The sequence below is a fragment of the Danio aesculapii genome, chromosome 18 (genome assembly GCF_903798145.1).
Source record: "Danio aesculapii chromosome 18, fDanAes4.1, whole genome shotgun sequence".
Taxonomy (NCBI): domain Eukaryota; kingdom Metazoa; phylum Chordata; class Actinopteri; order Cypriniformes; family Danionidae; genus Danio; species Danio aesculapii.
In genome coordinates this window covers 27,588,091-27,604,934 of record NC_079452.1, presented here as the reverse complement: position 1 = coordinate 27,604,934, position 16,844 = coordinate 27,588,091, and the positions used below count along the sequence as shown (strand labels likewise).

The 16,844-nt window shown below is 37.6% G+C and overlaps 1 protein-coding gene across 1 annotated transcript in view; it reads left to right on the top strand.

The window, feature by feature from the left end:
- The window catches only part of LOC130245302 (protein unc-13 homolog C), a 384,171-nt gene that overhangs the window by 87,874 nt on the left and 279,453 nt on the right, over positions 1-16,844 (top strand). Inside the window, exon 9 of the mRNA XM_056477954.1 lies at positions 7,069-7,210. Coding sequence (XP_056333929.1) covers positions 7,069-7,210 — 142 coding nt within the window. The remainder of the gene's footprint in view (positions 1-7,068; positions 7,211-16,844) is intronic.

The following is a 16,844-nucleotide window of genomic DNA, read 5'->3' as shown; positions in this document are numbered from 1 at the left end:
TGTGTGCACTCGCGAAAGTGTGTGAGAGTGTATGTTAGTGTGTGAATGTGGGAGTGTTAGTGTATGTTTGTGTGGTTTTGTAGGTGTCTGAGTGTTGTATGTGAGTGAGAGTCTATGGTTGTGTTGTGTGTGTAAGCATGTGTGTGTGTGAGAGTGTATGTTAGTGTGTGTATGTGGGAGTATATGTTTGTGTGTGTGAGAGAGTGTTGTGTGTGTGTGTGCCTGCTAGTGTGTGTTTATGGTTGTGTGTGTGTACTGTATGTGTGAGAGTCTGGTTCTGTGTGTGTTTGAGTGTTGTAAGTGTTTGAGTGTGTGAGAGAGTGTATGTTTGTGTGTGTGTGTGTGTGTGTGTGTGTGTGTGTGTGTGTGTGTGTGGGAGTGTATGTTTGTGTGGGTGTTTGAGTGTGTGTGAGAGTGTATGTTAGTGTGTGTGTGTGTGGGAGTGTTTGTTTGCTTGGTTTTGTAGGTTGTCGAGTGTGTGTGCGTGTGCGTGTGTGTGTGTGTGTGTTTGTGTATGTGTGAGCATGTTTGTGTTTGACTGTTGTGTGTAAGCGTTTGAGTGTGTGTGAGAGTGTATGTTAGTGTGTGTGTGTGTGTGTGTGTGTGTGTGTGTGTGTGTGTGTGTGTGTGTGTGTGTGTGTGTGTGGGAGTGTATGTTAGTGTGTGTGTGTGGGAGTGTATGTTTGTGTGGTTCTGTAGGTGTCTGAGTGTTGTGTGTGTGTGAGAGTGTTGTGTGTTTGTGCCTGTGAGTGTGTGTGAGAGTTTATGGTTGTGTGTGAACTGTATGTGTGAGGGTTTGAGTGTTGTGTGTGTGTGTGAGCATGTGTGTGTAAGCATGTTAGTGTGTGTGTGTTTGAGTGTTAAATGTGCATGTGTGTGTGAGTGTATGTAAGAGTTGTGTGTGTTTAAGTGTTGTGTATGTGTGTGTGTGTGTGTGTGAGTGAGAGTGTATGTAACAGTGTGCTGTGAATGTGTGAGTGTGTTTGTAACTGTGAGAGAAAGAGAGAGGAGTATGTGTGTAAGACCGCATACGTGAGTGTTTGTGGTGTGTGTTACAGTGTGTGCAGGCATGTGTAGAGGGGAGTGTGTGTGCAAGACTGGGCTTGAATATGTTTGTGTGTGTGTGTAGTGTGTGAGAGAGACAGAGAGATGGAGAGGACTTTGTGTGTAAGTCTGGGCATGAGTGTGTGCGAGTATGCCAAAGTGTGTGTGTCAGTGATGCTCCTTCACCTGACTTTGTGGATCAACAGAGGCTGTGAGTTATTGTGAGGTCTGCAGAGTGTCAATAGTACACACACACACACACACACACACACACACAGAGAGAGAGAGAGAGAGCTCTCTGTGTCCTGGAGATCCAAACTCCAGCTTTAGAAGGTGTTCACACACTGATTTATTTATCAGTATTCTCAAACACACACACACACACACACACACACACACACACACACACACACACACACACACACACAGTAAATTTTAATGTGTTGTCCTCATACTGTACACGGACATACGAGCACTGCAAACATGTCTTATTTACCCCTGATAATATCTAAACCTGACTTAAAGCTAAATTTGCTGCGGATTTTTAGATGTGGTGTCACGGTGGCTCAGTGGTTAGCATTGTGGCCTCACGGCTAGAAGGTTGCTTGTTCGAGCCTCGGCTGGGCCAGTTGGTATTTCAGTGTGGAGTTTGCATGTGCTGGCGTCGGTTTCCTCCGGGCGCTCCGGTTTCCCCCTCAGTCCAAACACATGCGCTATAGGGGAATTGATGAGCTAAATTGACCATAGTGTATGTGTGTGAATGCGAGAGTGTATGGGGGTTCCCCAGTACTGGGTTGCAGCTGGATAAAACATGCGTAAAACATAGGCTGGATAAGTTGGCGGTCATTCTGCTGTGGCGACCCTGGATTAATAAAGGGAGCAAGCCAAAAGAAAAATAAATGAATGAATGAATATACATTATATACAGTTATAAGTATTATAAGTTATTCATTCATTCATTTTCTTTTCGGTTTAGTCCCTTTATTAATCTGGGGTCGCCGCAGAAGAATGAACCGCCAACTTTTCTAGCACATGTTTTACGCAGCGCATGCCCTTCCAGCCGCAACCCATCTCTGGGAAACATCCACACACACACTCATTCTCACACATACACTACAGACAATTTAGCCCACCCAATTCACCAGTACCACATGTGTTTGGACTGTGAGGTAAACCAGAGCACCCGCAGGAAACCCACGCCAACGCAGGGAGAACATGCAAACTCCACACAGAAACGCCAACTGACCCAGCCGAGGCTCGAACCAGCAACCTTCTTGTTGTGAGGCGACAGCACTTCCTACTGCGCCACTGCGTCGCCCATTATAAGTTATATTTGTGTTAATTATATTTTTAAATTATAAGTAAATATATTTTAAATAATATTTTTATTGAAAAAAATCTCAATTATAATTTCTTATTGAGAAGAACAATTGCCTAGATTTAAACATCCTTAAATCTAAATATTTAAAGAACTATAGCATTTTTTTTTGCAGTTGTTACGATTATAATATTATAATATTATTTACTTATAAATAAAAGCCTGTAATAAACTGTGATGAAGGATTTTTTCCTCTGGAAAAGTGTCATTAAGAAAACGACTTGTTTATTTTAACGGTTTTATTTATTTTCATTCATTCATGCATTTATTTATTTATTTATTTATTTATTTATTTATTTGTTATTGTTGTGGTGATGAAAATGGCATAAGATTTGAATCTAAATATTGGTTTAAGACCTATACATTTCTGCAATTATTAGGATTATTTTATTAGGAAATACTCCCAGGGCCATTCATATTGAAGTTGATATTTAGCTGCACCATGTTGGTGTTTCGTAACATTTAAATTTTACAAGGTGGGTCATTAGCTCAACGCTCAGCCCCCAACCTGGAGGACCAGGACATACACACATACACTTCAGACAATTTAGCTTACTCAATTCCCCTATAGCTGGGGAAACCGGAGCACCCAGAGGAAACCCACGCCAACATGGGGAGAACATGCAAACTTTGCACGGAAATGCCAACTGACCCAGCGACCTTCTTGCTGTGAGGCGATATCGCTACCCACTGCGCCACCGTGCCACCCACTTAATGTAATTCATAAGAATTAAATATAATAAATATTTATGTATTTATAAATAAAAACATTATAAACTTCTGAATTTTCCAGATTCTTTAAAAAAACAATCATTTAAGTTAATTTTATTTATACCTAAAACAACCTGACGATGTTTGCGAGACAAACTACTTCCCTTCAACGTGTAAACAACACACCTCTAGAAACACCAACATTCACAGACGCCTTCGCTCTTTCATTTCCCTTAAACTCTTCAGACTATATTACCCTTTTCCAGCAGGCCGGTGACATTGCACCAATCTCTGTCTGTCTCCAAGCCCAAGGATATATGTTTCCTGAATAATTAAACATCGCTCTCCTTCATAATTAATGAGTTCAGAGCTTCCTGTGAACTACTATGGGCTGGTGACGGATGGCATCCCCATTGACTGAGTTTAGAGTCAGGATACACACTGCTTTCATGCTAGATTGTTGCACATTCCTCTGTTCTGAATTGATGTTTTCACCATATAGGGTGTAATGCATATACACTGCCTGATAAAAGTCTTTTCGCCTATCAAAATAACAAAATGACTTCTAGTTGATCATTTGGTATCAGAAGTGGCTCATATGAAAGGCAAAGACCTCTAGATTACGCTTATTTTACCAAAATAAAATATGATCATGGCTTGATTATTAATGATTTCATTAGGACAGTAAAGTCTGACTTTGCTTAGACTAAAGTCTCATGACTGAACAGAAATAATGTCCAGTATAGAATATAAAGTCATGCTGTAGTGGAAACAGAATGAATATTGTGTCGACTCCATCATGAGCTTGGAGGACTGCATCCATACATCTCTGCAATGACTCAAATCACTGATTAATAAAGTCATCTGGAATGGCAAAGAAAGCACTCTTGCAGGACTCCCAGAGTTCATCAAGATTCTTTGGATTCATCTTCAATGCCTCCTCCTCCGTTACCCCAGACATGCTCAATAATGTTCATGTCTGGTGACTGGGCAGGCCAATGCCCTGTGACCTTCTTTGCTTTCAGGAGTTTTGATGTGGAGGCTGAAGTATGAGAAGGAGAACTATCCTGCCCTCTCCTGTGGTTTGTAATGTAATGGGCAGCACAAATGTCTTGATCCCTCAGGCTGTTGATGTTGCCATCAACTCTGCAGATCTCTCGCACGCCCCATACTGAATGTAACTCCAAACCATGATTTTTCCTACACCAAACTTGACTGATTTCTGTGAGCATCTTGGCTCCATGCGGGTTCCAGTTTGGTCTTCTGCAGTATTTGTGAAGATTGGGATGCAGCTCATCAGATAATTCATCAGAAACATCTACCTTCTGCCTCTTTTCCAAATGATCAACTAGAAGTCAAGTTGCTCTTACAACTGAGATCGACGACAAGACTTTTGATTTCTTTAAATGGTTACATTTACATTTGACTGCATGAACAGTACAGATGTGATTACGATCTTCAAATCCTTTGCTATATGCAAATTTAACTACACTTTAAAACATTACATATTTAAAAAGTCATGACAATATATTGTTGTAAGAGAAAATATATAGAGAAATAAGTCTGTAAAATAACAGAAAAAGCACAGGGCGTTAATTACCAGATTGTTGTAGTGAAATAAACAACACAAATCCAAACAATGTATAATTTTAAATTGTTAAAAATGTCAACAAGGGTCACTTTTTTAAACTTGACAAGTCAAATCTTCATACTGCAATTCAAAAGCAGAAATAAACGAGTAGAGAAAAAACATGAATCACAAAATATGGAAAACTGTTCATTTACATATTTTCTAGAGTTCAATCATGTGGATTTGATCTAAATGAAAGGATTTCATATATATACATATATGATATATATACATTTCATATATATACATATATATACATATACATACATATACATGTGTATATATGTACATACATGTGTGTGTGTGTGTATGTAGGTAGATATATATATATATATATATATATATATATATATATATATATATATATATATATATATATATAACTTATTAATGGGCGACGCAGTGGTGCAGTAGGTAGTGCTTTTTCCTCATAGCAAGAAGGTTGCTGGTTCGAGCCTCGGCTGGGTCAGTTGGCTTTTCTGTGTGGAGTTTGCATGTTCTCCCTGCGTTCGTGTGGGTTTCCTCTGGGTGCTCCGGTTTCCCCCACAGTCCAAAGACATGTGGTATAGCATTGGGTATGCTACATTGTCTGTAGTGTGTGAATAAGTGTCTATGTGTTTCCCAGTGATGGGTTGCAGCTGAAAGGGGATCCGCTGCATCCGCTGCATAAAACAAATGCTGGATAAGTTGCTGGTTCATTCCGCTGTGGCCACTCCAGATTAATAAAGGGACTAAGCCAAAAAGAAAATAAATGAATGAATTCTTGGAGGTTGTGGGTTGTTTGATTCACCCGTTCCCACTAATGTCAAGTGCAAACCTACGCCCTTTCTAAAATGTCAAATAAATGTATTGCCAGAGACACTCAATCTAGTAGCAAGCAACAGCAAAGTACAATTTCAGAGTTGTTTGCTAATATAAGTTAATATCTTTCAAGTGCCTTTTTTTAACTAACACTCGCTGCTTTTTTGCAGTAAGAAGCTAAAATACAGATTATTGAATTATTGACCTGATTACAAAATAAATCCCAACTCAAATCGAAATCGCAATATCTATCAAAATAAATCGCAATTAGATATTTTCCCCAAATTGCACAGCCCTAGTTGGCGGTTCATTCCGCTGTGGCGACCCCTGGTTTAATAAAGCGACTAAGCCGAATAGAAAATGAAATGAAAGTGACCAAATGCTTTGCAGTTATATGAAATGCATTACATGTACATGTTGTTTTATACACTTTACATAAAGAGTTAATTCGCAAAAGCAGAAAACTCTGTCTTTAGTATTTTTTTTTTTTTTTTTTCTAGTTTTACTCCAACAATTAATGTGAAAACTGAAGATCTGAAAATTACAACAACAAAAATCCTTTAGTAACTTCCATCAGTCATGTTTTTTGTAATTGTACTCTTCAGTGCACAACAACACAAAGACATGCTATCTCAGAAATACTGAAAACCTGTTCTGGAGCGTTATGAAGTCTCAGTTAATGCATTATGTTTCTCTTTTCTTTAGTTAGTTCTCATTGTTCCAGCAGTCTCTTCCCAGGTAGCAAAGAATTCTGGCCCAGATTTGGCATAAATCTGGCACAGCAGGCATTCATCCGGCACTGGCATACGGCATGTGGGCCAAACATGGGCCTGGTTTGGTAGAGGTGGCACCGTCTTTAATGCGGCACACAATACTTGGGCCAGATGTAAAATGTAGTATTTGGCCCAGATGTTAATAATTGATATATGGGCCATGTGAGTCTGGCCTATCTTGACCCACAATTAAAATACATTTATTTTCAAATAAAAATAAAAAATTCTACCAATCAGGTCGCTTCGAGGAAAAGCACGCCCATAGCACGCCTAAAGTGCAATGATTCATGGGTTTATCAATTTCATTGCAGTCGTGACACACCAACATATCTGGCCCAGTTCAGGCTCAGTTATGAGTTATCAACTTGGCTAAGACTTGGCCCAGATTTGGTCCATGTTTGGCCCTTGTCTGGAAGCCAGACTTGGTCCAGTCATGTACCGTAATTCACTGCGGCATGTGGGCCAAGCAAAAGCTGATTGTGTGGGCCAGAACTGGGCCAGCGATATGTTGCTATGTGGGTTGTACCAGCAGTTTGACATTTTTCAGTGTCATGTTTTCAGGTTTCAGCTGAAAGATCTGGCAGTCTGAAGCCTGTCAGTATTCTTGTATAGTGCTAGAACCGCTTTCTAAATGTCTAATTCTTCAGACAATAGCATTTTTATCTGTCATACAAGTAGTGTTCGCTTGCTTCATGAGTCTACAATTTACTCTTCTGTCTTTCTTTCTCTAGTATTATGTGCTCAAGGTCTGCAAGCCAAAGACAAGACGGGCTCCAGCGACCCCTACGTCACGGTACAAGTGGGAAAGACCAAACGCAGGACCAAAACCGTGTTCGGCAACCTCAACCCTGTATGGGACGAGAAGTTCTTCTTGTGAGTCATGAGTTCATTTACTCTCTGTGTTTTGATGTGCAGCGAACATGCTGATTTTGAGGGATCCAACTGGATCTATATCAGTGGTTCTCAGTAGGATACACTAGAGTTTTACTCTGAAGATAAACTTGTTTGATGTAATTATTTCCTGCACTTGTTACTGTTATGTGGATTCACCACATTTGTGTGCACCAAACATTATCAGCCAAAAGTGGCATTTTCAGTTTCTGATCAGTTTCTGACTTCCTGTTGGCTTTCAGATTTTGCTCCTAGAGACTTTTTTGTAGGTATTGGTATTTGCCAATTGGACAATTTTTGAATCTGTGCGTGAAATGTAGCTTGGGGATTACCTTGTTGAGTGTTTACAGGTGGCGCTGTCGAGCCATTTGGCCACATCAGACATAACATTTTCACCACTACTGATGTGTGTGCAATGTTTGTGTGCAATGTTTGTGTGTGTGCGAGTATGTTTTGACACTCAGATATGATATTTCAGAATCAGAATTAGAAAGAGCAGTAGTGATGTTGGTTTCGCAATTATTATCATCAAGTGTTCATGAGATGGATTGCCTAAGGGGAAGAAACTGTTTCTGTTTCGGGCTGTTCTGGTGCGCAGTGCTCTGTAGCGTCGACCAGAAGGTAAAAGTTCAAAGAGGCAGTGTGCTGGGTGTGAGGGGTCCAGAGTGATTTTTTGGATGGATACATGGATGGATGGATGGACATTCAGGGATATTTTTGGATGGTTGAATGGATTGATGCATGGATGGTGGGTTAAATTCATATTCAGATTGATAGATGGATGGATGATATTCAGATTGATTTTTGAAGGAATGGAAGGATATTCAGACGGATATATGGATGGATGGATGGAAATTCAGATATTCAGAATATTGTTCGGTTGGGTGGATAGTTGGATGGATGGATGGATGGATAGATAGATAGATGGTTGGTCGAATTGATATGCAGATTGATATTTCAATGGATGGATGGAAATTCAGACACATATGGATGGATGGATGGATATATTTTAGTTAAATTCATATTCAGATTGGTATCTGGATAGATAGATGGATGGATGATATTTAGATTTTTGAAGGGATGGATGCATGTTCAGACAGATATATGGATGGTTGTAAATTCAGACATATATTCGGATACTTGTTTGGTTGGATGGATGGATGGATGGATGGATGGATGGATGGACAGACATTTGGATAGTTGGATGGATTGATGGGTGGTTGAATTGATGGGTGGTTGGTCTAATTGATATTCAGATTGATATTTGAAGGGATAGATGGATGGGAATTCAGACAGATATGGATTGATAAATGGTTGGATGGATGAATGGATGGATATTCAGGTAGATTTTGAATGGTTGGATGGATTGATGGAAGGTTGGTTGAATTCATATTCAGATTGATATTTGGATGGATGGATGATATTAAGATATATTTTTTTTAATGGATGGATGGATGGATGGATGGGTGTTCAGTGCGCTGGTTTCACTCTCCCTCCAGCCATAGTCACTTTATGCCATTATAAGGAATTTCTAGACTAGATGTTTGATTTTTCTGTGTTTATGTGTTATGTGATACAAAATATGTTCTGATTAGTTTCCAGTTAAACCTCCTCTTGTTAACTGTCAATACAATTTTTTTCACTATAAAAATAAAAGTGGTAAAATGAAAATAATAAAAATAAACATATATATATATATATATATATATATATATATATACACACAGTTGAAGTCAGAATTAATAGCCCCCCTTAGTTTTTTTCTTTTTTAAATATTTCTTAATTGATGTTTAACAGAGCAAGGGGATTTTCACAGTATGTCTGATAATATTTTTTCTTCTGGAGAAAGCCTTTAAACGTCACTTTAAGCTGTATAGAAGTGTCTTGAAAAATATCTATTAAAATATTATTTACTGTCATCATGGCAAAGATAAAATAAATCAGTTATCAGAAATGAATTGAAGTCAGAATTATTAGCCCCCCTGAATTATTAGGTCACCTGTTTATTTTTCCCCAATTTCTGTTTAATAGAGAGAATATTTTTTCAACACATTTCTAAACATAATAGCTTTAATACCTCAATTCTAATCACTGATTTATTTTAAAATGGGGTTTAAAAAATGTAAAACTGCTTTTTTTTCTAGCCAAAATAAAACATAAGACTTTCTCCAGAAGAAAAAATATTATCTTTTTTTAGAAATATAAATATATATATATATATATATATATATATATATATATATATATATATATATATATATATATATATATATATATATATATATATATATATATATATTCTGCAGTTTTTGTTTTTATTACTACATTACCAGATGTGTTGCTGTTATGTTTCTCTATTGCTTTATATTACTGTCAGTTATTATTGTCTCTTAATATTATATTCAGTGACCATGAGTGATTTGAAATGTGACCTAGTTAAAATGCATTATTATTATTATTATTATTATTATTATTATTATTATTATTATTATTATTATTATTATTATTATTATTATTATTATGTCTAATACAGTTAACACTGTTAGAGTAAACAAAACTGTCTTCAAATCAGGCACTGAGATTTATTATTCATTGCTAACCTTTACTATTCTTTGTGTGATTATTATTAATCATAAAATACATTATAAACATGCAAACAATAATTAAATGACTAAATCTGTCCTTTCTCTGCTGTCAGCAATGTAATGCGTTTTGTATTCAGCACAAACTGTGACAGTATCTGTGCTGGCATCTGACTAATTTGACTCCTAGCAAGTGACAGATAAATTTGCACTAAGATGCCTCAGAATTTAGATGCAACGTCTTTAATGTCAAGAACAAAAGATTTGATTATTTTTGCTGTTCCCTTTCAAAACTTGTAGCCTGCATTTTGCTGTTATAATTATGCATGATTATATGGTTCGTTGCATTTTCGGATTGGCATTCAGCACAGTTTTTTCCCTTGATTTTTGCGACCCATCATAACAGACCTGAGGCCTATTTTTTAAAGTCGTAACCCAGTTCATATCCACTGCTCCAGAATATCAGACTGCTTGAGATGAAAACATTTTCATGGCATTATTGGTCATTCTTATGCAGCAAAGCTTTTTCAAATTAGGTTGATCTCAAAGGCCAGAGACAGAGTTTTCATTTCACAACATTTGTGCCACTCAATCACAAACTATTTTTTTAAATAGCTTATAAATTATTCAAAGTAGCCTTTCATTAATTTGACATTTTCCGTAGAGCCCCTTCATTATTAGTATAAGTCTTTGCCTTTGTGTGTGTGTGTGCGTGTGTGTGTGGAAACTCAAAAGAGCTTTTGGGTCTCTATGAAAAGGCTCTCCGGCTCGTAAATGAGGAGTAATGGAAATCATTTGTATTCCCGTTGGCTTTGTCATGCTCTCATGGGACCATTTCTTTTCATATTCCTGTCTGTATATCCTTGAGGCTTCTGCAATCATGGGTGTCACATTATAGTGAAGGCTGGACTCGCTGTCCTGCTCCATTCATAAACTTTTGTGAAGATTTGATGCTTCTGACGATGCACAAAGCCTATATATCACTGCCCTGAGATCTACAGCGCTCTTGACTGTAAGAATGTAAGATGTTTTTTGTGTCATCGTGGGGGTACTGGAAATAGGGGAAGGCTGTTATTTTTTTATTAACATTTTGTTGAAGTTTCACTCATTAGGAGACTGCAAACAGGTACTGTATTTGTTCAGAGGACATCAGTGACCAATATAACTGAAAAAGGCTTTTACATTCTGGGTTGGTTCGCCATAATTTCTTAACCAGAAAAGCATTACAATTTTTTTAACCAGGAAGAGTAAAACATTTTAAAAGATTTTAAATTTGAGCTTATGAAAAGACAGAGCGATACGTATATGGATGGATGGATGGATGGTTGGTTGGTTGAGTGGGTGTATGGATGAATGGAAAGATATTCAGACAGATTCATGGATGAATTTTCAGATTGATTTTTGGATGGATGGGTGGGTAGTCAGATATATGGATGGATAGATGGATATTCAGGTAGATATTTGGATGGGCAAATGGATATTCAGGGAGATATTTGTATGGTTTGTTTGGGGGTGGATGGAAATTCAGATAGATATTTTGATGGGTGGATGGATGGATATTCAGTTAGATATTTGGATAGTTGGATGGATGGATATTCATTTGGATATTTGCATGGTTGGATGGAAGGATATTCAGATAGATATTTAGATGGGTGGATGGAAGGATATTCAGATAGATATTTGGATGGGTGGATGGATGGATAATCAGATATTTGGATGGATAAATATTTGGGTTGATATTTGTATGGTTGTATGGATGGGTGGATGGATGGATATTTAGTTAGATATTTGGATGTGTGAATGAATAGATGGATATTCGAATAGATTTTTGGACGGTTGGATGGATGGATATTCGAATAGATTTTTGGACGGTTGGATGGATGGATATTAAGATGGATATTTGAATGGGTGGATGGATTGATATTTGGGTAACTATTTGAATGGATGGATGGATCTGGATGCATAGATGGATGGATGAATATTCAGATAGATATTTGGATGGATGGATATTCAGATATTTGGATGGATAGATATTTGGGTAGATATTTGTATGGTTCAGATAGATGTTTGGATGGGAGGATGGATGGATATTCAGATATTTGGATGGATGGATATTTGTATGGTTTTATGGATGGGTGGATAGATGGATATTCAAATACATATTTGGATGGTTGGATGGATGGATATTCAGATGGATAGTTGGATGGATGGATATTTGGGTAGATATTTGCAGGGTGGTATCGATGGGTAGATGGATGGATATTCAGCTAGATATTTGGATGGGTGGATGGGTAGATGGATATTCAAATAGATATTTGGTTGGTCGGATGGGTGGATATTCAGATAGATATTTGGATGGATGGATGGAGGGAGGGATGGATAGATATTCAGATAGATATTTGGATGGATGGATATTTGGGTAGATATTTGTATGGTTAGATGGATGGATGGATGGATGGATATTCAGATAGATATTAGGATGGATAGAAATTTCCTTAGATATTTGTATGGTTGGATGGATGGATGGATATTCGGATAGATATTTGGATGAGTGGATGGATGGATATTCAGATAGATATTTGAATAGATGGATGGATGGATGGATGGATAGGTATTCAGACAGATACAGGGTTGGATATTCAGATTGATTTTTGGATGGATAGGCGGGTAGTCAGATATATGGATAGATAGATGCATATTCAGATAGAGATCGATGGATGTTCAGGTAGCTATTCGAATAGGTGGATGGGTGGATGGATGTTCAGGTAGCTATTTAAATGGTTGGGTGGGTGGATGGATGGCTATTCAGATACTGTAGATATTTGAATGGATGGATATTCTGGTACATTTTTTGAATGGTTGGATGGATTGATGGATGGTTGGTTGAATTCATATTCACATTGATATTTGGATGGATAGATGAATGGACATTTGGATGGATGGATACATGAATAGATGGATATTCTAGTAGATTTTTGGATGGTTGGATGGAGGGTTGAAAAAAATCATATTCAGATTGATATTTGGATGGATAGATGATATCCCGATTGATTCTTGAAGTGAGGGATGGATTTTTAGACAAATATATGGATGGATGGAAGTTCAGATGGATAGATATTTGGATGGATGGTTGGTTGGTTGAATTGATATTCAGATACATATTTGGTTGGATGGATGGATAAATGGATGGATGTATAGATATTTGTATGGTTGGTTGGACGGATTGAAAGGTGTGTATTTGGGTGGATGGACTATAGATTGCTTTTTGGATGAATTGTTTGATGTATATTGAGAGATTTTCTGGTTGAATTTGCATGGATGGATGGTTGTATTGATTGATTTTCAAATAGATTGATATTTATCAGTATATTCTGATAGATTGAAATTTGAATATAATATTGGCAAACAGATATTTGGATGGCTATTCAGATATATATTTGGGTTGATGGATGAATGGATGAATATAAATCCAGGAGAATGAACGTTTGGTAGATGAATGGGGGGATGGAATTTCCTTTTTTTTTTTTTTGGACTGATATGCTCAGATGTTCAGATTGATGAATAGATAACCTTAACCGAAGGATGTTTGGATAATCCTGTAAACTGATGTATACAGCAGCTCTGCTTTGCTTAAGACCAGTAATAGCAGGTGTAACAGGTAAAGGATTTATTTTAGCAGATCTGGGATTTGTCTTGCTCTTTATTAATGAATTATTTTACGTTCATAAGTTTTTCTCTCATTGTTTTAAGATAATACAGTTCTCCCCACTGTTAGCTATGATGGTATATAGTTTGACACATTTCTACCATTATCCCGCCAGCCCCAGTTTATACCATATGGTGAGAAAACAGGACAAATGCAGTGAATCCTGGGAAACAAAGTAATCCCAATCCTTCAGCTTGTATTACATAGGAGAAAACACTGCTGGTGAATATTAAACTGCTGAGTTCCATCAGCCATTGAGCTTTATGTGCTGTTGTCTTGAACTATAGAATGAGTATGTGGATGTGTTGTTGCTGTGAGGGAGGATTGCTGGATTATTAGAGGCAGTGATTAAAGTTACAGCTTGTAGCTGCACATCTCATTGGACCCCTAATCCTCATCGCCCACTTTAAATTTCCATTTCAATCCAAGTTTGCCATCTTAATCCTAAAAGAAATAGCAGCCTCCGCCTGTGGAGGAGGGTTTCTGATCTTTTTGGATTGTTCTATATGTCATAAAGGCCACATATATAGGGCATGCAGCAAGTTCTCTTTGAAAAATATTCTAGACTAGATGTTTGATTTCTCTGTGCTATGTGACTAGGCATGGGACGATAAGGTATACGGTTTGAAAAGGTCCAGGTTTTAAAATCGTCAATATTTTCTGCCATACCGTTCCTAAGGTATGTGCACGATTTTTTAAGTTGCACTTTTTGTTTTGTTCTTTAGGACAACAGAATCTCCAGCAGAAAAGATACCCAAAGATGCCGTTTTAAATTGTAAAACAATCTGTGTTTTTGAAACAAATGAAGACAGCAGAAGTTAATGATTACTTTAGCCCGACATGTTTACTGTTCCAAAATATTTAAAGGGCACCTATGGTAAAAAATCTACTTTTCAAGCTGTTTGGACAGACATATGTGCATGTATGGTGTATAGACCGTCATATTGGGGTGATATAAACACACCCAGTGCTTTTTTTTTTTTCAATTTAACAACATAAAAAACGGTGGACCAATTGGAGCTGTTTTCAAATCGACCGCTACCTGACGTAGGAGAGCGGTCCCCCCGCCCACCAATATTGATTGACAGGCACGTCATCATATCCTCAGTTTGTTGATTCACGTCCGCCATTTTCAGCGTGAGTCGAAGTGATATCACTAAAGGAACACGCTAGCTCTATTTTTAGATGCAAGGCTCATTGGGCTCAACACAAGATCAATATTCTCCACATTATCACTCTAATCGGAATTATTGGTTGTATCTTTAGGTAGGTTTGCAAACATGTGTACTTCTCATTGAGTCTACCTTATACTTTGTATGCCGTTTGCATTTCTCGCGATCCCAGAAGCTCCCTGTGATCTTAACTAGCATGCGTTTTAGAATTCTAAACATAGGTTTCTATCAGGGTACACTCAAGTCGACGGCTGGGCGCTGCGGAGCGCTGCAGAAACCTATGTTTAGAATTCAAAAATGCGTGGCGCGACGATTCGGGACACTTCATGTTTCTGCCGCGCCACAGAGAGTGTCTGGTGTGCCGTGTCGCAGCTTCGAGCGGCGCATCCGGTGCCTCAGTCAAAGTTAATTCAGTGTGTGTGGTTATTAGTTTCTGTGTACAAGCTCGGTACTTGAAACTAGCACACAGTTGGCTGTAAAACTATACAAAGACACAAATGATTTTGTACTCTCTGCTTGATCTGTGTCAGAGTCGTACATGTACGACTGAATGGTGATCCTCTCTCTCTCCTTCTCCGTCTGCCTGTCTGTTGCAAACGCAGAGCGGGTGAGCTCATGGCCCCGCCCCCTTGTTACGTTGGCGGGAAGCCGAACTAATTTACATGTGAAGCAACACACCCATAAATCAGCGAGCTGTGGACACGCCCACAACATGACACTTTTTAACACATTATAATAAAAAAATCTGAATTGTGTTTTAAACTGAACCTAAACTGGCACACTCAGAAGAACCATAATATTAATATTAAATCAGAAAAAAGAGGTAAACTATGTGCCCTTTAAAATGTTTCTCCAAATAAAATATACTGTGTTCAAAAGGGAAAAAAGATTTTGTTTTTAACCCAAGCATTTAAAAAGAATATATTTTAGAGCAGTAATCATAATACCGTGAAGCCGTGATATTTTTATCCAAGGTTATCATACTGTCAGAATCTCATACAGGCCCATGCCTACATGTGACACAAAATATGCTCTGATTTATTTCCAGGGTGTTACTATGCACTTACTGAAAACAGGACATGTGTTTGGTGGTTGGAATAGAACTGATGTTCTGGGTGGTTGCCAGGATGTTGCTGTGCACTGGCTGATATTAGAACTGTTCCAGGTAGATGCCCAGGGCATTGCTATGCACTTACAGATAATAGAACTGATTTTTCAGGTAGTTGCCAGGGTGTTGCTATGCACATATTGATAATGGAATTGTTCCAGGTAGATGCCAGGGCATTGCTATGCACTTATTGATAATTGAACAGATGTTCCATGTAGTTGTAAGGGCGTTCCTATGCACACAATGATAATAGAATTGATGTTCCACGTAGATACCCAGAGTGTTGCTATGCACATACTGATAATAGAATCGTTCCAGGTAGATGCCAGGGCATTGCTATGCACTTGTAGTGGTGTAACGGATCACAAATCTCACGGTTAGGATCACACTATGGTTTTTGAGTCACAGATCGGACTATTTTTTGGATCCGCAACCAAGGGAGGAGACAAATGTTATTTTTTTCTTTCCATTTAAAGAAAAAAAATACTGCAAAAATCATTGGTTTTAACAAACAGAACTTAGAACCTGTAAATTGAAAAAAAAATAAAAATAAAAATTCAAGAAAGAACCAGCTGAATAAAGGAAAATATTCAATATGATCTTTGCAAATATCAGGCAAATATGATCTTTGCTACTCTTGCTGATTATGCTAAATATAGAAATCTAACATCTTGTACAACAGATCGTATTTATTTTCAATTAATGATTCGACAATTCACACGTAAAACTTAGTTTCATTATAGGTGGATCATTTTTGAAAACCTATTCAGAGACATCATTTTGATGGTTGTTTGTCGCCACCTATTGGTTACACAATGTAATTGCTACAACATTCACCAGCGTCAAGTTCCATTAAAGGGTGATTTTAATCTTTACCATAAAAAGTCTTAATTGTTTGTAACGAACTGAAACATTGTAAAAACTGAATCTCTCTCAATCAAACTCAGATTTGAATGCAGTGCTTTGAGGATTAATAACCATCTGCAAATCATTATCGTTTATTATTCATGTTGCGCAGGTTTGAATTGAGATCACGATCTTTTAATGT